This window comes from Panthera tigris, chromosome E2 (genome assembly GCF_018350195.1).
Source record: "Panthera tigris isolate Pti1 chromosome E2, P.tigris_Pti1_mat1.1, whole genome shotgun sequence".
Classification (NCBI taxonomy): Eukaryota; Metazoa; Chordata; class Mammalia; order Carnivora; family Felidae; genus Panthera; species Panthera tigris.
The window spans coordinates 50,329,369-50,356,837 of NC_056674.1; the positions used below are offsets into that span (position 1 = coordinate 50,329,369).

The window sequence follows — 27,469 nt, forward strand, 5'->3', positions numbered from 1 at the left end:
CGACAATGTGCTTTCTGAAAGTTCCATCATCTTTCTTGGTGACTGAGTTTGCTTAGTTTTATTCCCTGCAGGCATATTGCAAAATTTATTTTATTCTGAGATAGTTTGAAATGTGTCAGGAAACACTACCTGGAGAAAAGGAGATTAGCAGAGCTGTTTATATTCCTGGCATATTGTAGTCACCCCCAAATGTTGTTGAACTATTATCGTCTCAGTTGTTACTTTAACATTCTTAATTGGTTAATAAGTCATCTAGAAAACATAGCGAGGTTATAATAACCATATCCTATACCACAGAAGAATTTTAAGCACCGAAAACGTGTGTAGTGGCCTGTGCAATAAATTGATACTCAAAGAGCATTCATCACCTTTTCTTGATACATCAAATCTGAAACTTCGGAGTCTCCCTTGGTCAAAATATAATATTTCAGTGTACCTGATAATAGTTTTAAATATGAATCCTGGTCTTCACTTGCCATATAAATGGGTTTTGTTAGGAAAACAAGCATTAAAGGGGAAATATCTTCAGTCACAGTATGTAATTATAATGGAAATTCTCAGGTAGAAAAATAGCGTGGATTGTATTGGAATTAGGAAGTTGCTGATTCATTTCTTATTCTTCGAAACTGTAATAGTGCTTGACAACCATAACGGCAAAGAAAGATTAATGAAAAATACATAAGTATAATATATGTGCTCATACTCCATAAAATTATTTATTTCACTTGGATAGAGAAACACTTAGAACATCATTAAAACTCAGAGAGTAATGGTTAATATTATAGTTCTTTATTATTTAAATAATTAGAAACAGGGCTTAGGTAAGTGTTAGAAAAAATCAATATAAATGGAACATTCTTTTGTGAGTCAAAGGATAAATAAAATCACAGTGAAATGTTTTTGACATTAAGTCATTATGATTTATTAAAATGCATGTGTATATGGCTTTTATATGCATATAAAAATAAAGTATTTAATTAAATAGATGGTTGGTAATTTTATCCCAAGTCAATATAACTCCTTTCCCAAATAGTTTCAAATACCAAGGTATTTCATAGTTATTGATTTATCTTTTCTTATGTGCAGTGCATATTTTCAATCTTTATGCCTTTTTTTGCATTCCAAAAGACTAAGTTCCTATGTTTAACTGTAATACATAATTTAATATTATGTAATAATAATATAGTATAATAATTGTATGATAATTACTGTAACATTATTTCATAAGAATCCTATGGTAGTAATGAGAAATACTTTGTATAAATTGCAGTTTGTCATTTAGATCAAACTAATGATGACTGCAAGGGGCTCTTCCTCCCTCTTTTAATTTTAAGAAAATAATCAAATGGCTACTTCTTTTCTTTTCTTTCTTTCTTTTTTTTTTTCATAATGAAGCAGTCTGTGTACTAACTCCTGATTGATTATGATGTATCCTGACTTACTTTGTTTTGTTTTGTTTTGTTTTGTTTTGTTTTGTTTTGTTTTGTTTTGATCAGGTTGTCCTGACAACAGCTTTGGATCCAAATGTAAAAATCCACTTGGTGGATTTCAGGGATGTATGAGACTCATTTCTGTCAGTAACAAGGTGGTGGATCTGATTTCAGTTCAGCAGGGATCCCTTGGAAACTTCAGTGACCTTCAGATAGACTCATGTGGAATCACAGACAGGTACGGATCTCATTTTTTCTTTAACTTGGACCCGTCCATTTTCAAATGTTTGGCAGCATATTAAAACTTATATATAAAATGAACATGTTTTAAAACTCCTTTTCCCACCGTCACCTATTCCACAGGAAATGGATGATAGTCACATTAGCAATAAGAAAAATATGCTTTTAGTTTTATGCTTCGTGTTTCCAGGGATAAAATTTAGGTGGGAGACATGTGACCATGTTATTTATATGTTAACATGCTACCGATTTACAAAAGGTAATGTTGATGCTGCTATAACTTTTATTTACTTTATTTTTATTTTTTAATTTGCATCCAAGTTATTTAGCATAGTGCTGTAATGATTTAAGGAGTAGATTCCAGTGGTTCATCCCCTATGTATATAGCACCCAGTGCTCATCCCAACAAGTGTCCTCCCTAATGCCCCTTACCCATTTACCCCATCCCCCATCCACAACCCCTCCAGCAAGCTTTGGTTTGTTCTCTGTAACTAAAATTCTCTTATGTTTCGTCCTCCTCCTTGTTTTTACATTATTTTTGCTTCCCTTCCCTTATGTTCATCTGTTTTGTCTCTTAAATTCCTCATACAAGTGGAGTCATATGATATTGGTCTTTCTCTGTCTAATTTCACTTGGCATAATATCCTCTAGTTCCATCCACGTAGTTGCAAATGGCAGGATTTCATTCTTTTTTATTGCCGACTAATACTCTATTGTATATATGTACACCACATTTCTTTATCCATTCATCAGTCAATGGACTTTTGGGCTCTTTCCATACTTTGGTTATTATCAATGGTGCTGTTATAAACATTGGGGTGCATATGCCCCTGTGAAACAGCACAACTGTATCCCTTGGATAAATACCTACTGGTGCAATTTCTGGGTCATAAGATAGTTCTATTTTTAATTTTTTGAGGAACCTCCTTACTGTTTTCCAGAGTGGCTGTGCCAGTTTGCATTCCCACCAGCAGTGCAAAAGATCTCCTCTTTCTCTGCATCCTCGCCAACATCTGTAGTTGCCTGAGTTGTTAATGTTAGCCATTCTGACAGGTGGCAGGTCGTATCTCATTGGGGTTTTGATTTGTATTTCCCTGATGGTGAATGATGTTGAGCATTTTTTCATGTGTTAGCCATCTGGATGTCTTCTTTGGAGAAGTGTCTGTTCATGTCTTTTGCCCATTGCTTCATTGGATTATTTGTTTTTTGGGGTGTTGAGTTTGATAAATTCTTTATAGATTTTGGATACTAACCCTTTATCTGATATGTCACTTGCAAATATCTTCTTCCATTCTATCAGTTGCCTTTTAGTTTTGCTGATTGTTTCCTTTGCTGTGCAGATGGTTTTTATTTTGATGAGGTCCCAATAGTTCATGTTTGCTTTTGTTTCCCTTGCCTCCAGAGACGTGTTGAGTAAGAAGTTGCCGCGGCAGTGCTGCTATAATTTTAGACAAGTATAAATGTATCAAAAAAATATTAAACTCAATAAATTAGTACATTCTAACAGTAGTATTCATCAGCACGTACCAGTAAGTCAGAGACCTATGTGGCTGGTTATCAAAATGTCTTTTGCTTCTCTGACAGCTGACTAATATTTTCAGTGGCATAGCAGTTCAACGGTTGCTCTGCTCCTAACTTCTACCTTTAACAGCACATTACTGTCTTCTCTGCAGGGAAAATAAAAAGGAACCCCTCCTTTGGAAAAGTTTGGAACTATAGCATTGATCAAGGTATAAACATGATCCAGTAGTTTCATTAGGAGCTCTAGCACAGGACATGATAGCATAAGATTTGGGAGTTAAGTGTAGAGGACAGGTAAATTTTAAAATAACAATTGATAGTTAATAATTAAAAAGTATTTTTAGGCATGGGCAACTATAGCCAAATAATCTTGCCAGTCATGTTTTAATATGAAGGTTGTTAATTTTAATTATTGAGTGTAATGGAATGTCATGGTCATTGCGGATAAAAAAATTAAACATTGTGCCAGGCTTAGCTCCTACCCTGTAGAGGTGTTCAATATATACTTTGAATAAATATAAATACTGAGCTTTAAAAATAACTTTTGATTTGCATGAGACATTTTATCAACATAAACGTATATATTATAACTGTTATATATGATGTGTGTTATATCTAATAGACTGTTAGTCTGTCAGTGCCTGTGGATCCTGTTTTGAACACTAATAGGTGTTGTGTTGTGTGTAGAAAAAAAATAATTGTAATCTCATTTAGCAATGGATTAAAAGGCCATACTTTCCTCTTTAGGAATATGCATTTATCTATTTAACCCAATTTGTAGCTAAAATAATTCCTTCTATAATGAAAGATGATACGTAAAGGAAGACTTTAGACAGTAAACCTCAGTTGGCTTGATTTTGGTACTAAATGACAGTGACCTTCTCCATAGTTACGTCCACATCAGCTCTAGAACCTTCATCCCCATTTGGGGAAGGGCATGCCAGCTCTGAAGAGGTAGGGCTCACTTTCAAGTGGCTAACAATCATTAGGATCTGCGGGGAGATTCAGTCATCCACAATCAGTGATAGTCGTGTTAACCATCTTAGATTGTAGACAATTCCTTTGGTGCTGGTGGAGCCACACTTCTCCAAACTGGGTTTCTCCGAAGCTGCCATTTTACCTGAGGAAGCTGGATTGCCTCCTTTCTGGAGATGCACACTTGTAAAACAGAGGACTGTGGTTTATAGCCCAGTTGGAGAATGTATGGTTTTAGTACCACACTTTGAGAAGACTTTTCAGAAAGAGTGAGCAAATTGTGGATAGATCGTGGCTATACATGCTTTCTTTTTTTAAGAAAAACTTAAGACTAATAGTAACCCTAGCAGTATTAAAAATAATAGCAAAAATGAAAGTAATTTTTGTGTATGTTTACCTTTTAAGTTTCCAAAAGTATTTCTTGACTCATTTTCTTATATTCAGAAGAAAACGTATATCCATTTATTTTGGTCGTCTATGCTATACCTATTGACATAGCTTCCAAGCATTATTAAATAAAGTCTCTTTTTAAAAAAAATTTGTTTACCAGGCTGTATTCTCAGCACTTAACATGAATTAGTATTTAAATCTGTGAGTTTGAGTGACTATGTGTAAGGATGATGCAAGTGTGTAAGGAGTCTGGGAATGCATGTGTGAATGACCTACAAGTGTGTGCACGTGTGTGGGAATAGCGTTGATGTGTGTGAGTGTGTGTATATGTACAAGTTAGCATGTGAGGAGCTGTGTGGCGGTGTATGTAAGGATTTGCATGAGTGTGGGAGGTGCTTCTGGATATGTGAGTAAGCTTGTGAACGTGTACGTGTGTGAGAGACTGTGTAACGACCATTCTAAAATGAATTTTGCCTATTTATTTTTTAATGTTAAAGATCTCATTGGGTATATTAAATGATTTATGAATTGGACAGTGTCCCATTTAGCAGATAGAGGGGCGCTCCCTAAAATGAATTTTAAATTAATTAATGTGTATTTAAAGTAACCCTCACAAAACACCCTTAGAGTCTCTTCCTGGTAGTGTTTGTTTCTTGTAAATCTGAGAGCAGGTGCACAGAGAGGTGAGGTTGGCTAAGAGGACGCAGCTCAGGAGAGAGCCCGCATCCGATCTCAGCGCTCTGGGGCTGGCCAGGTCCCACTGAAATGTCTGCCTGCCAAACTGCACAGCCCCCTGGGCGCACATTCACATCTATGGTGGTTCCTATTCAAGCTACATATAATAAACACATAATTTGATGGTTTAATACATTGCAGTGAAAAATAAACAGGAACGTGAAAAATATACTTAAAAATCTGACAGGAACGTAAACAAATGTAGCTCCTTTTTTACTGTAACTTTAAGTTGGATCAGATCTACATGTAAAGGTGTACATATATTTACACACATGCTCACACTCACCTTTGTACAGTCATTCGCACATACTCTTTACACACAGACGAACAGCCTTTCATACGTGTGTACACATTTGTGTGCTCACTCACACGCTTCCAAAGCTTTACCACATCCAGTCTTTACAATACACTCTTTATTTGCACATTCTGGCGCCTCCTTACTTACTAATCCACGCACATGCACACACACATGCGCACACTTACAAGAACATTCCCACACCCCTTACACACTCACATCTCCCTTATCCACATTCACACACGCACACTCACCTAGAAGCCCTGCCCCTGTCCTCTATGGACATACAGGGGAAGTGACCCTAAGTCAGAAATCTGGGTGCCTGAGGGCCGAGGGAGGCCAGTCCCTCGGCGAGGTGAGGACAGAACCACAAAGGGGGCTGCTGTCCGTATCCCCGGCCCATTATGAACAGCGAAAATAATGACAAATATCAACAGAAAAGTGTTGGAGGCTACAGAGAATGACTAAGGAAAGAGAAGAGCGTAAATTGTTGAGAACACTGAATGAAAATCAGTCCTTCACTCTACAATGTAATTTACTCTAGGTTACTTACTAGTTGTCAGGAGAGGCTACTACACGGTGAATTTCAACACCACCCACAATCCAGTCTTCACATTGTACTTAAAAGAGGCGAAAAGTCAGGTCTAACAAGAATCAAGGAAAATGAATTCAATATCTTTCAGCAGCAGCAAATCAAATAGAAATGGCACATGTATCACACTGATTATTCATTCTTTAGGATCTTAGGTAGCCACTTATATCTTTTAAAGCATGGCTGAGGTCCGTGAGCCTGCTGTCCTTTTCTTTTCTGATCACCAACTAGGATTTGTCGTGTCTTAAGTTTTTTAATCTACCTCTTTCTTCTAGATTGTTACTGATCTGAAATGCTTAAAAAAATACGTACAGCATGAAACATTCCTGAATGGATTCCTGTGAATCTATAAAAATACTAAAATATATATAAACTTAATTGGCGTAGAAAGATGCCCACTATTTATTTGTGAATCCTTAAGAAGGAGGTTGGAAAATAACATACGATTTTATTTATGAACATAATCACACACACAAAGGCATATATACGTTTATATATGCATGCGCATGCATGTATATATTTGTAATGGTGATTTTTATATATGAGATTATAAACCATATTTCTCCTCTGCTGTGTCCTGGGTTGTTTGATTTTTTGTACAGTGGATATCTGTTTTTTATAATCAGGAAAATTCACTGGCATTGTTTTCAGTTAAAATTGGAGAAATCCTATGAGCAGAACACAAAGTTCCCATCCTTCGTTTTAATAAAGGAGGTGGCAGAAACCCCAAGCATGAATATATTCTTGATAGGCTTTGCAGTTTAATTTTTTGTTTGGGAGTAATGGCGAGCATTTCAAACTTTGGTCTCAATAGATCTTTCCATATCAATACTGAAAAGCATCCATAATCTGATCAGGGCTCTTCAGGTCGATACCAGAAGCTCCCCAAGTTTTTTGGCCACAGTGCCTTATATAGTTCAGTAATTTTTTCATAGTGTTCCAAGCCAAAAGATATAACTAACACCTTCATTTAAGATGTAACTTAGGTCCAAACAACTTTATAGATATGTCCTAAAATTTAGTAAGCCTTTGAAAATGGAATATACATACATAATATATATTGTAACTTATATATGTAGATTATATATATGTATATATATAATTTGAAAAATATTTTAATTTTATTTTGAATTCAACACAGCTACTTCACAATTACACGTGTTTATCTGTTGAGTATTGCACAACTTTTCAAAACTTGGGATCAGGTCAGACACTGCCACCCTCATTTTTGTTCAACACTGATTTCACATGGTTTCACATGGTTTCAGTTTTTTAGCAACTACTGAAAACCCAGGTTCTTAAATATGGGACATCATTGAAAGGAATGTATTATGATCTAATGTTGACATTGAACTACCTCAAGCAGGAAATTGTGCAAGTTTGGGCAGATATTGAGTATGCCTGTATTTCTCTGGAAAAGTTCAAATATCCTGGGAGCCCCTGTGAGTTCCATTCAGCATCCTAGAGCACCCCAACACACTGCTATGAATTTGTGTGCCTGTCCAATGAAACTTCAACATTCCTAGAGGTATTCACTCTACTCAAAAAGTGAATAAAGATGTCCCTCTGTCTTACTTCTTTTCTTCTCTCTTTTTTATTCTTGTTTCTTTAAATATTCAGTGTAGGAAATCACTAAGATTGAGTGTTGTTATTTTATGTAAGCTATTGGTATTTCTGGCAGCATATTGAATTAGTGTTATGTTTACTTAGGGAAAAGAAAGTGCTCTGATGTAGCAGGACATGTTGAAAATTAAGCAGTCACAACCAACGAGAATTGGTTGAAATCTGATGCAGCTATTGATCTAAGGTTTGGTTCTGTGATTAAAGCACCTTAATGACAGACTGAATAACCATTAGTCATGTTAAATTTACCCTTTCTGGTACTGTGGACATTCTTCTCTCACATGACCATGACCAACAGTTTATGACAGCTCAAAATGAAAAGTAGTGATTGTATCTGCACCTTTTTGTAGGTGTTTGCCCAACTACTGTGAACATGGCGGTGAATGTTCCCAGTCCTGGAATACCTTTCACTGCAACTGTGCAAACACTGGCTACACGGGAGCTACTTGCCACAACTGTAAGCCGAACACACTTGCTTCTTCTTGCCTCTGTTCCGATTTCCTTGTTCCATTTCCCTTTTCGTGGCTGTGCGCATATATGTCCGTGGATTGGAACGTGCAGGCCTGAATTTTAGCGTCCAGTTGATTCCTAGTTTATTTTAAATCCATACCTCTTTGCACAAAGTTGTCGAAGTAGCTTATAGAAGTAGGTAACATAAAACAGGATAGAAAAGAGTAGGAGAGCTGGCAAAGGAGAAATGTATATCGAAAAAAATAAAAGGCAGCTAAGGATAAATATAAATAGTGAATAAACATAGATAATGAATAAATAATAAATAATACAGAATGAGTAATCCTTAAATTCTCATAACCCCGTTAGTGAGAATAATGAAATAAGCATGGCAGGTAACGATGTTAATCATAATAGTTCATTTTATTGAATGTTTTCTAAATGCAGGTACTGATATAATATTTTATATGTCCCAATTCATTGAATTCTGATGTTCCAAATTCACTGAATTAGTAGGTTAGTATTATTATCCCTAGTTTACTCATGAAATAACAGAGAGAGACTAATCACCTTGCCCAAGGCCCCTTCAATAACTGAGGGACACTGAGTATGTGAACTCTTGGAATTGTGCTTCAGAGCCTGGGAGCACAACCAATAAATACTCTATGTATATTATAAACCATGCAGGTTTTCTGATGAAGTGTTTGCATGCATTGTAAGTAAGACTGATATGCCATTTTGATGTCCACTTTTTCAGTACATAGGACGGGGAGATCTAAACGCCCATTTTTCTCTCCCACTTTTTCACATTATTACAGACACTGCTGAGCGACCTCTCTCCTACTACGATGTCCCATAGCCTTGACCTCAGGCGAGGGTGTTCTATGCAGTCATCAGTCTCTCCATTCGCAGTCTCTTCACCGTGTGCTACTTTTACTCCTGTCGGAGTGGAGAGTTAGCATCCCAGGCTCCCAGCCCTGCAGGTTCTGGAAGGGACCCTCAGAGGTCCTGATTCGGGGCTGAGGAGGGCGTGAGCGGGAGGGGCTCCTGGTGTCACCCTCAAGCCTGCACCACTGCAGCCAGGGTCATTCTTAGGCATCAGCTTATGTTCGCATCATGAAGGATGCCTACTGTTGCGAAGGCCACGCCTCGCTGTAACTAGAGACCAAGTTACTTGAGCCAGGTCCAGTAGCAGAAGGCCAGTCTAGTTGACTTTTTCCACCACCTTCCTAATTGTAGTAACTCCCAACAAAACGCTAATTCAATGTGTTTTAATTGACCCTTTGTTTGTAATTGTTATGAATGAATCTAAATATTTACATTCTGAGGGAAAAAAACTGGTTGATAAAGTATTTTTGTTTATGGCCACATTTTGCTCTAAGCATGGAGTTAACTTACTAGGTTCTTGAACAGGTAGTCCAGATGGAGCTGAAGGGTTTTGGCCAATAAACATTCTGAGAAATGGGGCCAGGAGGACAAACTTGGTTGTAGTGAAGTCTTCACTGTCGTTAGCATAAATAGAGAACGGGCAGGGATGGAGTCTTTAAAAGGTTTTATTAGAAAATAATATGTTATAAACATTCATATTATAAAGAGTCAAGCAATACACACGAAGCAAATGTACTCCCAATTACCATCATGGAATCATGTGTCCTTTCTTTTTCAAAGTTTATTTATTTATTTTGAGAGAGAGAGAGAGAGAGTACGAATAGGGTAAGGGCAGAGAAAGAGGGGAAGAGAGAGAATCCCAAGCAGGCTCTGCACTATCACTGCAGAGCCTGACATGGGGCTCGAACCCGTAAACTGTGAGATCACTACTTCAGCCAAAATCAAGTCAGATAGTTAACCAACTGAGCCATCCAGGCACCTCAATCATGTGTCCTTTCTAATACCAACCCTGACTCTCAAGTTATGTATATCTCCTGCCAGCCGCCTTCAAAGAATTTATGAACGTATGTATATGTGTGCAGAAGTGAATAAAATAACCATTTTTACATGCCTGTTTCACTGCACAAAATATAAATGTGACTAGAAAACAACCCATGCTTAAATTCTTGTCTATGTAATATATAATAGGAATAAAATAAAACCATCAGAAGGTGGAGGTATAGGGAAGTAAATTTGTATGATTATCTGAAATTTCAGTAACATTGAGCAAATTAGTTAACATTATTTCATATTGCCTAAAAAGTCATTAACATAATTTTCCAAAATTTAGACTAGATCAAGGAAGGACATTCAGGGTATGACTTATTTCTCATTTCATAAAATCAAAAGCTTTATGAAAATTATCAGTACATTTGACCAAGTGTTCAATGCGATGTGTGTATCATATATAGCTATTAATATCAAAACTTGTACATGGCAAATGTATAATTGTATAATCAAAAACGTCCAATTATGGGGACACCTGGGGGCTCAGTCAGTTAAACATCCAACTCTTGATTTCTTCTCAGGTCATGATCTCATGGTTTCTGGGATCAGGCCCCTTGTTGGGTTCTGCACTGACAGTGTGGAGGCTGCTTGGGATCCTCTCTCCCTGTCTCTGCCTGTCTCCTGCTCATGCTTTCTCTCTCTCAAAGTAAATAAATGAACTTTAAAAAAAAAAACCCATCCAATTATGGATCAAAACATATTGAGACCACTTGAAGGAATATTTAATATAGATATTTCTTCTGCCTCCAGTTTTAATTATCTTAAATTCTCATTACAGAGAATTAGAGAAAGTTTCTTTTGTAAATTACTTTTAAAATTATTGATGAAGAGCTTTGCTGGTCATTATTTTTTTTAAGTAATTTTTGTGAGAAAGGAGAATTGTTACAACATTATTTAAAACCTTTCTATTTCATAATTATTGGATAATAGCAGATTATTTAAGGAGATTACACTATTGTGTTTCAGATGTTAGGTGACGCTAGAATTAGAAATTCCAAAGTGGATGTCACAAGATCCATTTGAATGGATGTCCAAAATGGGTGTTACAGCGTACTTATATGTTAACATTTAAAACACATACTGTCTCTTTTGTTGTTTTACCTAATGTAAAAAAATATTTTTTTATTTTGACTCAGTAATCTCATATTCCTTTAATGACAGAAAGAAATGCCATGCAATTCAACCTCATTCTGCCTTTCTCTATATAACCTACTTTCATCCATATTAGTTATTTTTTTTTAAAAAAAGAATGAGTTTTAAAGTGTGTCCTGTCTTTTCTCCCGGTCAGTAATGTACATATTACATTTCAGCACTTGGAGTGTTTTGTGTCCAAATTAGAACTTCAGAGATTCATTTTATACTATTCCATTTATGATGGTCCATTTTTTTTTACAGCTATCTATGAGCAGTCATGTGAATCCTATAAGCACAGAGGAAATACTTCAGGGTTTTACTATATAGATACAGATGGAAGTGGTCCCCTGGAACCCTTTCTTCTATATTGCAATATGACTGGTGAGTTAATCAATTTTCATTTAATAGTTAAATTTGCATGAAGCTTTAAACACACAAAATTAAAATGAAACCAGTAGAAAGTTGGCCTAATTTGCAACTTGATTAAAATGTATATTGTTCAGCGAAAGAGCTCAACATAAATCTTTAAAAAATAGTTTAATGGTAATGATTTAAAATGTTTTATTATTTTCAATGAATGCAGTATCTGGGTAGAACATCTAATAATGAAGTATCTTATTAAGTCTCCAAACAAAAAGGACAGACTTTATTTCTCTGAGAAGATTGATACATGTGAAAGCTTTGGAAAATAATTTACTTTTTAAATGTAGGTAAACATAACTTGTATTCTTGAATTTGTTACTTACATACATTTAAATAGGTATTAATAGTCATGGAAAATGTGTTTGATTAAATGCAACATCCACTTATGAAAAGGGAGAAAATGAAAACTCAATAAATTACCAACGGAAGGAAATTTCCTTACTTTGTTAAAGAGCACTCACAAAAAACTCTCCAGCACATTCATACTTCATGGTGAAATATTGAAATCTTTACCTGTGTTACCAGCATTAACACAAGATGCCTGCTATTATCACTCTGTTCACCACTGTATGGGATAGAGGTCCTTGCCAGTGCAATAAAGCAAGAGAAAGAAAGGAAGGATCAAAGTACTGGAAAGGTAGAACTAAGGTTCTCATTATTTGTCCTCGGCCAGGTGATATATTGAGAATATTCTCCATAATTTACAGATAAACTTTAGGGTGATCACTGGGTATCAAGTTAATATAAAAACTAATTTCATGTCTGTATACCAGCAATAAGCAAAATGAAGTTTTAGATTTTATTTTCAATAGCGTAAAAAAATCTCAAATAGAAGGTAATAAATCTAACGAAAGATATGCATGGTTTCTATATAGATAAGGATAAAATGCTCATGAGATAAATTGAAATTCTAACTAGATGGGGAAATGTAAAAATTTCATTGATTGGGAAACTCAGTATAGTATAAATCTCAATTCTTCCCATGTAGGTATTGATTCCGTGAAAATCTTAATTAAAATTCCAGTGGAGTATTTATTTGTTGATATAATTGCTTTGGTGAAAACTGGAACGCAGTTTCTAAGATTTATCAGCAGATTTGAAGGGACACGAAGAACCATATGGATAGTTGACTTACTCCAAAGGCATTGATACACAGTGAAGGGAATATGGTCTTTCAACCAGTGGTGCTGGGGAGCCAACAGGGGGAGGGGCGGGGGTGTATATAAATGTGATAAAAAGGAATCTTGATCTCTGCATCATCAAACCCAAAAAAATGGATTCTGGATGAACTGTGCCGTCTACTGTAGTAGCCACTTGTAACAAATGCCTATTTTGATTCAATTTTTTAAATGTTTATTTATTTTTGACAGAGAGGAATTTAGAGTGTGAGTGGGGGAGGGACGGAGAGAGAGGGAGACACAGAATCCGAAGCAGGTTCCAGGCTCTGAGCTGTCAGCACAGAGCCCGATACGGGACTCAAACTGACGAACAGTGAGGTCATGCCCTGAGCCGAGGTCGGACGCTCAACCGACTGAGCCACCCAAGCGACCCTCGATTCAAATTTAATAAAAACTAATTAATAAAGCTAAATGAGTTGAAATACATTTTAAATTTAAATTAATAAAAACAAGATTAAGTTAACCGTCCCGTTTTCCAACCTCACTGGCCATATTTTAACTGCTCAGCAGCTGCCTATTCCATCGTGGCCAAAAGTTTACATTGAATAGCTCTGTGTCAGTAAGTCACAGTTTTCTGGAGCAAAACAAACAGAAAAAGGAAATATTAAATTGAAGTAGGAGGTGTTTCAGAGGAAGATTCACTACTTAAAAATCAGGCAGTGACTATCTGGGGCAAGAACCTTCCAGGCAAAGGAAATAGCAAGTGCTAAGTGCTGAGAGCAGTGATCTTCCCAGGTGCTTTCAGAAAACAGCAACAAATCTCATGTGGTAGGAGTGTGGCAAGTTATCTGGGAGTAGCGGGAGAGCAAGAGAGTCGAGTAAGGCAGGGGCAGGCGGGGAAGTCACGAGGTCCTTACAACAATGTTGTGAAGTCCCTGATATTTACTTTGAATGAGATGAGAAGACACTGGGGACTTTTAAGCACCGATGGATGCACTCTGCCTTCCGTGGGATCATGATGGCTCCAGTGTTGGGAAATGCCCATCTAGGAGCAGGGGTCCACACATACACACACATGCGTATACACACATACACTCCACAGGCATGGCTATACATAAGATGCAGATCTATGTGTACGTGTGTATAATGTATGTGTCTCTGTATGTCTGTAGTAGGAGTGGAAACCCGCTTGGACAACCAGTTCAAGTAGTGCAAGAATCCAGGCAAGAGGGTGATGGTAGACAATAGCAGTGTGGATGGTGGAGGCAGTTTTGACTTTCTCACCAAGTACGTGTGAGATGTGAGAAAACAAAAGGAAACCAAAATAACACCACGTTTTGGCTTGGGCAGCTGGAGTGGTCGAGTTGCCGACATTTGAGAGGTGGTCAGAAAAGGTTTGAGGGCAAAGACCAGCAGCTCGGTCAGAATTTTACACATGTTGAGTTTGAGATGTCTGTGACACATTCAAAGGAGATACTGAGAAAGGCTGTTGAATGTGGGAGCAAAAGTTCCTTTGGATTAATGTGTAATTCTAAAACCTGGAGGATGGTGCTGAAACCATGGCAACAGATATTTGGGAAAATTAGAAAATTAGACTGTATCTTCAAAGGTTTTTCATGTAACACAGCTAGGCGTCTTCCATTTGTTCTCACAGTCATTGAAGGCATTGCCTGTCTTAGTCCGTTTGAGCTGCTGTAGCAAAATAACCACAGACTGGGTAGCTTACAAACAACAGAAATTCGTTTCTTACAGTTTTAGAGACTGGGAAGTCCAAGCTCGTGGCACCAGCATAGTCAGCTGAGGGTCTCTCCTGGGCCACAGACTTCTGGCATTCTCATGTGATGGAAGAGGGTCTCTGGGGTCTCTTTTACAAGACGACTGATCCCCACCCTCATGACCTAATTACCCGATGATTCAACATATGAATGGAGGGGGGCACAAACATTCGGGCACTGCCCCCACGCCAAAGCACCCTAAGACACATGATTCCCGCATGCGTGTCCCTTCAGTGACGTTCCCTCTTGTACCCAGCACGGACCCCCAGGCAGCACTCGAGTCAGGTTCTGACAACGTGGTTGCGGTGAGAACAGAATCGATATTTTACACGTCTCCCCAGTTGTACCTAGCTTTGAGAATCGCTGCTTTGGACCTGTGCTTCTCCAGCTTCACAAAACAGACTGTTCCATTATGTGAGGCTGAAACATAATACATTTGAAAATACTTCACAGAGAGGAAGGGAAGACTTTACAGTGAAATACAGGAATTTAAGTGTCAAATAACTTTTTGATTTTTCCTGTTCGTACAGCTTGGGTGGTGAGTGACATTTAACAATCTATCCCCGCGTCCTTGTGAATCCTGTGTTCCCGCAATGCATCCTGAAGTATCCACAGGCACATGCTTAGAAGGTTTTGATTCTATAAATCAGATACCTCTAGGTTGATAAGTATCCGTAATCTTTAAAACTTTACGAAACATAGACACACACCACACACATACACACACAAGTCTCATTATCCGTGATTATAACATCGTTCTGTTCCGCAAAGCAACAACAGACACCGAATTAGCCAACATTCTCATCAACCGATCAACACATGACCTTGTTTGACTTGTGTTTCGGATTAGAGACACCTTATTTAATACATACTGTTAATTCATTGACATTGAACTCACAACCAACAGCACTGTGACTCACACTTCAACGAGGTTTATTCTAGCACCTGTTTTCTCATGAGGCACGTCACACAGCCTTCTTGCACTCGAAATACTAGACAGCTCTTTAGCACCACACTTCGAGGCCATTGTTAAAAAAAATTTTTTGGGGGTACGTGTGGATTGGGCAACTCAAGCTTTTTGCTGCGTGTACATGTCTGTAGATGTACAAGAGTGCCTCGAGTCATGATTTGGGGGTTCAAATAAATTTTAGGCAGTAGGCGATTTCCAGATAATGAGGAACTGCAAATAGTGAGGATTGAATTATATTCACATACATGCATATATTATCTTTGTATGGATAATAATTCCAAAATTGATAGGCCATGTGCACTTAAATTATCTAAATGACAAGGAAATTCCGAGTTTCATTTTATGGAATGAATTGTTCCCTTTCTATTAAATCAACATTTACCTCCTCATATTGCTTTACCAGTCACGAGCCTTATCGCAGTCAACGAAGCGTCGTGCTAATTCGATAACAACTCTGACGGACGTGAAGGAAATATGTATATGCACACATACAGAGGTTAATTTTGCCTCGGCAAAATGATCAGAAAGCATTGATGCTGGAGAGGACATTCGCAACATGTAAAGCCGTTTGAAAAGCAAGCCATTGAGAGCAGATACAGATAATCCAGTTAGGAATCAGCTAAGTGTCATCAGAAACCCCGGAATATTGAAATACATTCACACTAAAGTGGCAATCCCAGAATGTAACAACCCAGTGAAAAATAATGTTACAGCTTGAAACGTTCCCTGTTGATCTGGTTTTTGCAAATGAGGAAAGCAGGGAGGTTGGGGAAAGAATCATTAGGGAGCAATCAGGGACTAAAACCTTGTCTCCTTTCTCCCAGTCTGAACATTTTTCCACTAGAAAAGGCTGTGTTCTATCAGCGTCACGTTGCTTATAGCCAGTAACATATCCTCTAGTTGTATAAATCAAGTATAACAATTATAAAAACAAGGCAAAATGCTGAATCCGTAACTTGCAAATGGGTAACCTAAAAAAAATCCAGTTATTAGTCTAGAATCATTGTCAAACAAATGATTCCACGTGGATTTAAATACCTTGAAGCATTCAAGCTAAAAACTACAAAGGAAACTTCTTTTGAATGGATAATTTCCCCAACTATGTTCAAGACTGAAAATTCTTTCTAAACAGAGTACTGTAAATATAATTTAAAAATAAGTAGACAGGATAATAGGAATCCCAGTGACTGTCTCTTTAGAAATGTACATGGCTTTTTTCTTCTACACTAAATCCACTTTTTCTTTTCCTTTTTTTTTTTTTAAGTTTATTTTTGGGGGGCGGGGGTGGCGCAGAGAGAGAGAGCCACAGAATCTGAGCAGGCTTCAGGCTCCCAGCTGTCAGCACAGAGCCCGACATGGGGCTAGAACCCGTGAACCGTCAGATCATGACCTCAGCCAAAGTCAGATGCACTGAGCCACCCAGGAGCCCCTAAATCCACTGCTTTTTCTAAAATGAAATAGCTCTAGGTTCAAGGCGTTGTGTCTCATGATCAAACATTGCATTGTAAGGACAATTGTTTCAGTGGGGAGCGATTGATGAGTGCTTGAGCTGGGGCTTTCAAACTTTGATGATAATGCTAATTCCGTCGCTTAACCTTATTCTTTCTGCACCACCACCAAGACTCCTACATTTAGTTTCACTGACTCAATTTTCAAGCCCGAGGCCTGGGCCTCTGCTCTCTAAACAAGCTCTGAGATTGGGGCTCCTGAGACCATCCCCTGGGAAAGCTGGAGCGTCGTTAAGATTTATAACAACAAAATTATTTTTACTCTAGGCATTTCAACAATCAGGCCTTCCTGATAGCTCTGAGAGTTAATAACCAACTATCGTTATTCAGATGCAGCCTTGTTTACGTCCAGTTTTGCCCCAGAACACTAGCCGCTCTTCCCTTTCATCTCCGAGGCTTTCCTGAACACAGCACTTCCTACCTGACCTCACAGCTTTTCATCACATCTGTCACCCTCCGCTGTTAATCCTGAAGGAACACGAGCTCTGCAAGAGTGTTGCTTAAACAGCATGTTTTTTCTTTACACTGTTATCACACTAAAAAATAGCAGTCAGCCTAAGATAAATCAGGTTCTTAATTACTCAGGTGCTTTACATGCAATCTATATATTAGAAATCTCTTCGGGGAAAGACACCGGTGGACCCAAACTGCCTTTCCATTTTTTTTTTTTTAGTGTATTTATTAAATTTCATAGATTTGCTGCCCGTTTCAGCTGTCTTTCCTTACTCATGTCCCTGTGTCTCCTTACTGCAACAACTTACCTCTCTTTGCCTTTGGTAGAGGATAATTAAAAAAATAATAATAATACAATCATGACTCTTAGGCAGATAGAAAAATAAAAGCTCAAAAACACATTGTAAAGATTTTAACGCATTGTTCATGAGGAAACTGGTAAGATGTTACAACCAGTTCAAAGGAGAATCCAAAGAACAGACCTCGGGGCACATCGGTAATGTTGAAATTAATGTGCAGACTGAGAAAGACCCGGCTTCGTCCATAGTAGAAAAGGGGAGTCCCTCGAACTTCTGCCGGATGGAATTTGCTCATCTGTGGGCAATCATTACTTGTTGTAAGGAAAACCATGCTTGCTTGCTGAGCCAATAAGACTAAACACATTAATTAATTAAATCTAGAAGCCTGTGTTAAAGGATAATTTCATATGCATATGTCTTGGAAGTTAGAGATAGTGAATTTCTCTGGAGAGATTGAGAAGGCTTATCCCCCCCAGATGCATTTGCCTGCACTCCAAAAGTGATTTAAACAACCTGTGGAGTGGCGCCTCTCCCCAGAGATCTGTGGCATTCTAGAGCCAGAAGGCCCCTCTCCCTCTGTGGAGGGGAGGAGAAGATGTGCCAGCCATCGCCCGTAATCTCCAAGTCTCATACTTCTGGGGGTTTCCTCTCTTGGGTGCAGACCCCGCATGGGCGGGCGCATCTGGCGCTCTCTGTATTGGCCCACGGGACATTGGGCCATAGAGCCTAGAGGCTGCTAAGATTTTCCGTGGGCAGACGGCCCCTGATCCAAAGACTCCTGTGTCTCTGAGCGGCCGTCTTCCTCCACCCGAGTAAATCTAGATCTCGGTAGCTAGATGCAGACAAACGGATAGAATGCAGATAGGAGGCAAGATAACCAGTTAACTTAGAAGTAGGATAACGTGTCACGCCCTCCACAGTGTCAGACTTACTCTTTTGCAAAACTATGAGTTGACAGTTTACAAAGTTCTAAAGCAGCTGAAAGGCAAGGCAAGGCTCACGGCCACCATGGAACCTGAAGGTTGTACTCTCGTCTGGAGAGTACCTTGTCTTTAATTCGTTCATGTGTTTATTCCCTCAGTTCTGTAACTAAAGTCTTTTGGGCGTGTTGTGCCAGCCCCCGTGCTGTGTGCCGCAGATACGGTGGTTAGCAAATCAGAAACCATCACTCTTCTCAGGGAGCCTCCAGGCCAGTGGAAAAGCCCCATGGAATAAATCGCAAAATGCTGAGTTACAAGTTATGATAAAGTCTGTGTCCTTTACAGTTGTAATTTCTAAACATCAGCTAATGCAATCATGTCTGAAAGAGCAGGAGAGAGGCTCAGGGTTAATAGTTGTGAGAGGCTCCCCTGTTTGCAAAGCACATGGGGCTTTGCATGGCTGCTGGGCACTCATTTTCTCATTGCTCCTCGTGATGTCTCTGCTTCGCCCCGGAAATCAAGATTGCCTGATAAATGCAGCATCTGTTTAACTTCATGCTTTGTAGCACTTTTTATTGAAAAATGAAATCAGCAACACCTGAGTGGCTCAGTCAGTTAAGCGTCTGATTCTTGATTTCGGCTCTGGTCGTGATCTCGCGGTTCGTGAGTTGAAGCCCTGTGCCGGGCTCTGTGTTGACGGTACAGAGCCTGCTGGGGATTCTCTTTCTCCTTCTCCCTGCCCCGGCCCCCCTCAAAATGAATAAATATTTTTAAAAAACGAAATCATTTAAAGAAACTACCGTAGCACTGAAATTTTAGAATTTCAAAAGGAAACATTTCTGGGCACGGTCCTTCAAGGGCTGTCGTGCACCACAGCCTTGGATTCCTTACCCCTTAAAAGACCTTTAGAATCATGTGTTTACTGTGACCCAGTGGATGCTAAACTCTAGGGAAGCCCCTCTCGGTGTGAACCAAAAGGCAAAGAGACAAAAGCAGGCATATTGTCCTGTTCCTTTGGCAGCTACCCAGCCAGAGTCGAGCTTCCGTATGCTGTCCATTGATTCATTACAAGGAAATTTTATTGTTTGCTGAACAATTAAAGCAGACTCCAGTGGAGGCTAGGTTAGTGGATTTGCCTGATTAATGGTCATGAACTTCTTTTTTTTCTTAAAGATTATGTATTTCTTTTGAGAGTGCGAGTGAGCACACGCGAGCGAGGGAGGGGCAGGGAGAGAGGGAGAGAGATAATCCCAAGCAGGCCGAGGCGGGGCTCGATCCCACAAACCGTGAGGTCCTGACTTGTGCCGGACCAAGAGTCAGACGCTTAACCGACTGAGCCACCCAAGCGCCCCAATAATTACAAACCTCTAATAGCGAAGGTTGGGTTGGCTAAAATCATAGAATTTCAGACCTATGATATTGTCCTATATTCTGCCAGTTTATTTTCTAAATTTGGAAATGGAGGCTCAGATTTTACCTGACTTTCTTAAGGGCACATCTATTCCAGATCTGCAACTCAAATATCCTGACGGTCTCTATACTATGTCACAGTCTGGCCATCCATAATTAATTTCATTAGCTTTTATATCATGTCCTCTTTAAGGAAATTAATTTACTGATAAAGCTGAATGGTGAGGAGAAATGCAAAGCAGAAATAAAAGTAACTGCTGTTGTTTCCAAGAAAAATAGTGATGCACTCACACATAGAAGGCAATAGGACTGTCAAAGCTGCCTCCCGTCTTATTTAGCAGACAGACCTTTCTATTCAAAATTCTGGTGACCTGGTGAGGCGTGGGAGTGAAATCTCTTATCTTGTTTTGATTGTCGATCCATGTGAATGCATTAGCTAAAGAGAGGGGAGGAAATTCTACCTACTGTTTCCTCCAATTTGGAATAGTCCTCTGTAATACAGAAGAGTTATGTGACTTAACATCACATAGATAGCAGAGTTTTGACAACTTCCAATCTGTTTCTTACCTATTAAATCAGAGGACTTTTGATTAATCTGTTCTTGTGCCTGCATCTATCACCGTAAATATAATGTGAAGTCAATTTCTGGGAAGGTTGAAGGCTAGATACAATATGCCTATCTTCCATTACAAACATTGTAGGATTTTTATTTCATTTCATAATTTTGGTAATCATTATGATGGTAATGTTTACAGACATTCAAGTGTCGATAGGGATTGCTCTAGCAAGGACTCAAAGATATTTTATTTTTTATTTTAGTTGAGTTGCTGATGCTGTATCAGGTGCATTCAGCTCAAGGAAGTAACGTCCTCTTGTATTCCATAACTATGCACATCACACAATACCAAAATGAATATTTAAAATTCGATTTAAAAAGAAAAGGATGGGCACTCATAATTAAATGTTGTCTGAAGAGAGAGATATATATAGCCCATAAAAATCTGACCTTTCTTTGCTGGTAAAGGGAATGGTAAAGGGAATTTTTAAGAGTAGAAAAATCATCACTTATATCATATAATTTAAAATATTTCAGAAATTCACAGATACACCTTTTTCACATCGTAGCATCCCTGAATTCAGGGTGTGTCAGTAATCAACAATGTTTTATAGTTATAATAGGCAGCTTTTTTTGTTTTTTTTTAAGTAAAATCATGATGCATCTTTAAAAAATAGAATATTGGATTCAATGAAATGAAACGTGTCGCAAATTTTAATAATTAGTTTTCTTAATATTTTTCACCATAAACATTTTCTGGTTAAATTATATGGCCACGTAAAATAAAAATCATGGCAAATGCATGGCAGTCGTATAAACTAAAGGGAAAAGAGTCACTTTACTATAATTTAAATATTTTAAGAACCCATTTGTGTTGAAACCTCTCAGAGAGGTTTGATGACTAGAAAAATTTGACTCAGATAAAAGGTGATTTTGATTTTCTTTATTTATTTTAACTTTTGCAGACTAGTGATGGTCTCCTCTCTTTCTTCCCCATTTCCGCATACAAGAAACTGCATGGACCGTCATACAGCACAATGGCTCTGACCTAACAAGAGTCAGAAACACTAACCCAGAGAACCCATATGCTGGGTTTTTCGAGTACGTGGCCAGCATGGAGCAGCTCCAGGCCACAATTAACCTTGCGGACCACTGTGAGCAGGAGCTTACCTACTACTGCAAGAAGTCACGGCTTGCCGATAAACAAGGTAAGGAAACTGAGGCACCTGTCCCTCTGTGCACATGGCACAGCCGCTTTACTTAACCAGCTCCCGAGGATTTGAATTATGCCGTGGTGGTGGTGGCATTCGGCCACGGAGCGTGTCTGCCCCCTGTATACTTAGCAAACATGTCACAGTCTGGAAGTCACAGCAATGCTTTTGCCCGAAGAAAGAACAAGGTCAATTTACTCTGAGCTTTGTTCAAAACCTCGATTGCCTTCGGAGTCTCTTCCTGGCCTCAGTCAGATAACTCTACAGAAAGGAGCTTCATTCTGATCCTCAATGAATGCTCAGTGTCTATCCTTTAGAAAGGGCAGGTGACACGTACGGTTTGTTTTATCAGGAAGAGAGTTAATGAAAATATGACTCACTTTTCTCAAAGTGACTATTCTGTGCGACTCTTTTTTCATGGATTGTTGGCAGCTAGCCTCTGGGTAAAATTGAAAATTAGAATAGGCTGCCGAAAACAGTTTATTCAGCAGTTTAAATCGGAAATCAGAAAACCATCTTTTAACTCTTTCCTTTATTCTACTTTTAATAACCAGTCTGCTCTTCAATTCTGTGTTTGGTTTTGTTTTCCCGTTAGAACATCTCATTATGTGACAGTACCTTGGGCCCCACCGCCCAGTGCCGGCACAGTGCTGGAATTTACTGCAGGCGCTTTCCATCTGGCCTCCCGTAGGCATCCCTCATATCTTCTCATCACCCAATGTGTAATCTAGAATTTAATCTTTTTGAAGGGAATTAAGCTTTAAGAAACACGACTTCCGTCATGACGCTTTTCTACTTAACGAAGCTCCAGGCCTTCCTCTTTGCTGTCCGTCCAAAACAGACTCTTGTCTGATTCATACCATTCCCTAACACAGTTTTCTAGGAGTAATATTGAGGTATATTCTTCTTTAGAAATTAGAAAGATTCTGAGACATCTGCACAATAAAGCTACTTGGCGCATGTTTACCCCTGTTTGTTATCTTAAGAGAGGTCTGAATACCATGACAACAATTTTAAAAGACATGCATTTCATATGTGAATGTCATATGTCATATGGGTCAAGCAGAAAGATTTTGAATGTTTTTTTTTTAAGTTCATTTATTTATTTTGAGATAGAATGCAAGCTGGGAGCTGGAGAGGGACAGAGAGAGAGAGACAGAGAGAGAGAGAGAGAGAGAGAGAGAGAGAGAATCCCAAACAGGCTCTGCAGAGTCAGCACAGAGCCCCAGTTGGGGCTCAAACTTGCAAAACCTTGAGATCGTGACCTGAGCGGAAATCAAGAATCGGATGCTTGACTGACTGAGCCACCCAGGTGCCCCAAGATTTTGAACTCTCGGGATGACATTTGAACTTGTTGCTTCTAGTTAAGCGGCTCTTCTACTCACTGTCCACCCATGTAATACAACCAGATTATTCTTTCCCTTATGACTGGCTTCACACCCTCTCCTCCTTTTGCTCCTTCCTCTATTTCAGAATGTCCTCGTTTGGTCATTTACCCCCACCAGCCCTTCCCATCTTGCTGGTCTCATCTCACATCTTACCCCCCCTGAAACCTCAATCCCATTTGTGAATGACCATCAAATAGTTACAGTGCAAACAGCATAAGACTTAAAGGCAGGGAGAGATGTGGGTTCAAATTCCAGGGCTCTTCTTGATTAGGTTTAGAGCTTGGATAGATGAATCTTTCTCTTCTATGACATGGGGCCAGTGATACCAACCTCACAGGGTGTGGCAGTGATCGGATGACATAGCACAGCACATACAGAGTGCCTGAAGTGAGCTCCTCTCTTTTCAGCTCTCTGGTGCATCACGGTTATAGTTCACGTAGCAGTTTAGTATGCAACTGATTGTTCATTGATGCTTAGAACCTAAAAACATAGATAAGCAAATATGGAAGTGTAATCTAAGAAGAATGAGAACCTTATTTATGGAAGGATAAATGAATGAGATGCAACAAAATGAACTGAGTTGCCTAACTAGAAAAGAAAGACAAAAAGGAAGATAAGCATCAAAGTCACAAATCAGCCAAACTCTGGAAGAAACAGAAAACAAAATCCCCAAGGGGTTGGCGAGCAAGCACCACCCAAAGTAAAGAGGACAGTATAGAGTGTGAAGGAACCCCTCCCTTCATGGCCAGTGGTGCCCATGCATCTGGGTGTTGCAGCCAGGCTTGAGAGCCACTAGTAAAGAAAAGGCTGTAGAACAAAGGGTGATGATGCTTGTTACATGCACAGATTTTCGTCAGGTCCATCACCCAAGAACTCATATGGAATGAACTTGAGTTTGAAAATAGAGAGAACAGGGGTGCCTGGGTGGCTCAGTTGGTTGGGCAACTGACAGTCAGCTCAGGTCATGATCTCACCCTTCGTGGGTTCGAGCCCCGCCTCGGGCTCTGTGCTAAACAAAACAGAGCCTGCTTCGGAGTATTTGTCTCATTCCCTCTCTCTCTCTGCCCCTCCCCCACAAATTCTCTCTTTCTCTCAAATAAATAAATATGTAAACATAAAAAAAAGGGAAATAGAACAATTTGGAGTTTAAGTTCACAATGAGAAATACACGGGGAAGAACAGGAAGGTGGTGTCAGACAAGTTAAGTTTACAGTTTCAGATCAGGTAGAGCAGTTTTAAGTAATAATGGTGCCATAACTGTGGACGAATAAAGTGGGATGTGTATGAAAATAAATTTTCTGCAAGCTGTGGAGCTATGACTCAGCACATTGAAAAGATGATCAATGTGGATACTCAGGTCGTTTGGGATTTTAACTATGGGAAGGGGAATGTCCTACCATGATCACTGATATTTTATAGTTTTAATTTTTAACTTAGAAAATTTCTCATGACTTTCTTCATTCTTTCCTATACTTATTTAAATTCTTCAGGACACTTGAAAAAGTCTTAAAGGGAACTGCATGTCCTTGGTACTTTAAAACATTCAGTGGTTTCAAGGAAGATTGGTGAAAATATTATTCAATATTTAGGAATAATTTATTTTCTTTTTAATCTATGAACACATAATGTTTAAGCAGTATATTGGAATATACCTATTAAATGTTTCAAGATGGTTAAGTTAATCATGCAGTTAAAAAAAATGAAAAACCTTGATTTTAATGTCTTTATCCATAACACAAACTTCCAGTTCCCTTGGGTTTTTTGGCATGGTATGTGCTGGTATGGAAAGGAACACTGGGAGAGAGGTTGTCAGCATTAGTAGAGGTTTAATCAAATAGTAAGTTGTTACGAGCATTGACATTTGTAAATGAGGGAGAAATTAGTATAAGTCCCGTATTTTCAATAGGGCTCATGGCAGTAACTTAAAAGTTTTGAAAGTCAACAGAAAAATGATCTAACAACTTTGAGGAGCTGACTGATTTGATGTCACATTCTTCTCATGCCCTGATTCTCAAATGACTATGATTTTTCCTCACTACCTATTGTTTTTTGCTAAGACAGATTGCCTGCATTCCTCACCTGAATGTTCTGTCTATTCTTTGTGCTAGTTCTTTGGCATCATGTTTAGTCGTAACTCTGAGAAGGAGCTGGAAGCTGAACATTCATCATAGAAAGCAATGCACTTGGCTAAGGGAAACTTTGTTTTTGAGTGTAGTGTTTGCTTCAGGCATAAAGATCTTTCAGTGTTATTTCTGTAGTCTCCAAATAAATAGCCAAGCCATTAAATGGAAGAAAAAAAACCACATACTTCCAAATAGATCCTAAATCATAAGGAGGGGGTGCCGAACAATGCCTAATGTAAATAAACAGCTCATGTGTTTTTAGTTGAATAAATGTATTGAGATCAATCGCTGACTTTCCATAACATTCTGTAGTGTTTTAATGGGCATTTCATGATCTCAAATCAATTTTGCTTCTGATATCATAATTACTGTGGCTTATATTTTGATGCCTTCTTGTTTCAGAAATTATTTTTAAAGAACTTACATATGTGAACTCCTCTCAAAACATTTTTAAATGTCATGCCTGAATTAAAAAGGAACTACTGGTTTCTTTTCTACTTAAAGAAAAATATATTGACCATTTAAGCTTAAATAATAAAATATATTTTTTAAAAGCTTTCTTAAGGAAATGCCATCAGTAGCAGTCTTTGGAATATCATTACATCAGACCAGCCTTTCTTTTCCTGCCTTCAGTCTTTTGACTGATTTGGGAAGGAAGGGAATGGACTGGCCTGGAAGGCTGTGGGGTCCAGAGCCGATCTCACATTTCTCGCATTTATCTTTCAGATGGACGCCCTCTGAGTTGGTGGGTTGGAAGAACCAATGAAACACAGACGTACTGGGGAGGTTCTTTGCCTGATCCTCAGAAGTGTACTTGTGGATTAGAAGGGAACTGCATTGATTCTCAGTATTACTGCAACTGTGACGCTGACCGGAATGAATGGTGATTTCCTTATGCAAAATAAAGTTGTTTTTATTTAATGTTTATTTATTTTTGAGGGAGAGAAAGAGAGAGAGGGAGGAGGAGGGCCAGAGAAAGAGAGAGAGGGAGGGAGAGACAAAATCCAAAGCAGGGTCCAGGTTCTGAGCTGTCAGCGCAGAGCCCGAGGCAGGGGTCAAACTCACGAACCGTGAGATCATGACCTGAGCCGAAGTCGGACGCATAACTGACTGAGCCACCCAGACACCCCGATATAAAGTTTATTGTTAAAAATGAATCACTCAGAACATACAGCAGAGCGAGGCAGATACTGAACAAATTAGTACAGTGAAGAAATTAGATAAAGGTATGTTTTGATGAAATGTGTTACAATCAGTTTGAATCCTAAATGTGAAGACCAGTATCTTTTTATTTGAGTTTTTTAGAAATGGACCACAAATCATTACATTTTATTTTTGTAATAGGATGAAATAGAGACATCTGTTTCATGTTTCCTCTTCATTGTAAGTCAGTTATCATTCTTTTTAAAATTGAATGTGGTTAAGAATTCTATTATTTTCAAAATATATTTATAGCCATTAATTACTGAAGCACAGTTCTTCAATAATCTACCTCTAAAACCTTTAAACATGTAAACTTAGAAAGTCTCACAGTTATTTGAACATGTAGCTCTTTAGTTTTTTTTCAGGACAAACCATGCCACAAAGAACTAATAGTCTATTTATCATACCTCAAAAAAGGAAATCTAAAACACTTAGGGATTTGAAAACTAAGGCTGAAATATTGTTTTAAGTAGAAGAGAAGCCTTATGTGTATGTTTGCCTTTGAAAATTTTGAAAAGATATTTAGTATATTTGAGACTAGAGTTGAAATATACATTGGTTTTATTTATTTGTGAAGTGAAAGGTTTTTAAATTTTCCTATTCGCATTTCAGCATTCCATATGTATAAGCACCTGGATCTGTACATAAGAGTTATCTAAAAAAAATTTTTTTAACGCTTATTTATTTTTGTCAGAGAGAGTGCGAGTGGGAGAGGGGCGGAGAGGGAGGGAGACACAGAATCCGAAGCAGGCTCCAGGCTCTGAGCTGTCAGCACAGAGCCTGATGTGGGGC

The 27,469-nt window shown here is 38.6% G+C and overlaps 1 protein-coding gene across 3 annotated transcripts in view; it reads left to right on the plus strand.

Annotated features, from left to right (window-relative positions):
- Positions 1 to 27,469, plus strand: part of CNTNAP4 (contactin associated protein family member 4) — a 250,253-nt gene that overhangs the window by 161,858 nt on the left and 60,926 nt on the right. For all 3 annotated transcript variants that reach the window (XM_042969646.1, XM_042969647.1, XM_042969648.1), the window contains exons 10-14: positions 1,497 to 1,668; positions 8,152 to 8,258; positions 11,582 to 11,701; positions 21,763 to 21,960; positions 26,201 to 26,357. In XM_042969646.1, coding sequence (XP_042825580.1) covers positions 1,497 to 1,668; positions 8,152 to 8,258; positions 11,582 to 11,701; positions 21,763 to 21,960; positions 26,201 to 26,357 — 754 coding nt within the window. The remainder of the gene's footprint in view (positions 1 to 1,496; positions 1,669 to 8,151; positions 8,259 to 11,581; positions 11,702 to 21,762; positions 21,961 to 26,200; positions 26,358 to 27,469) is intronic.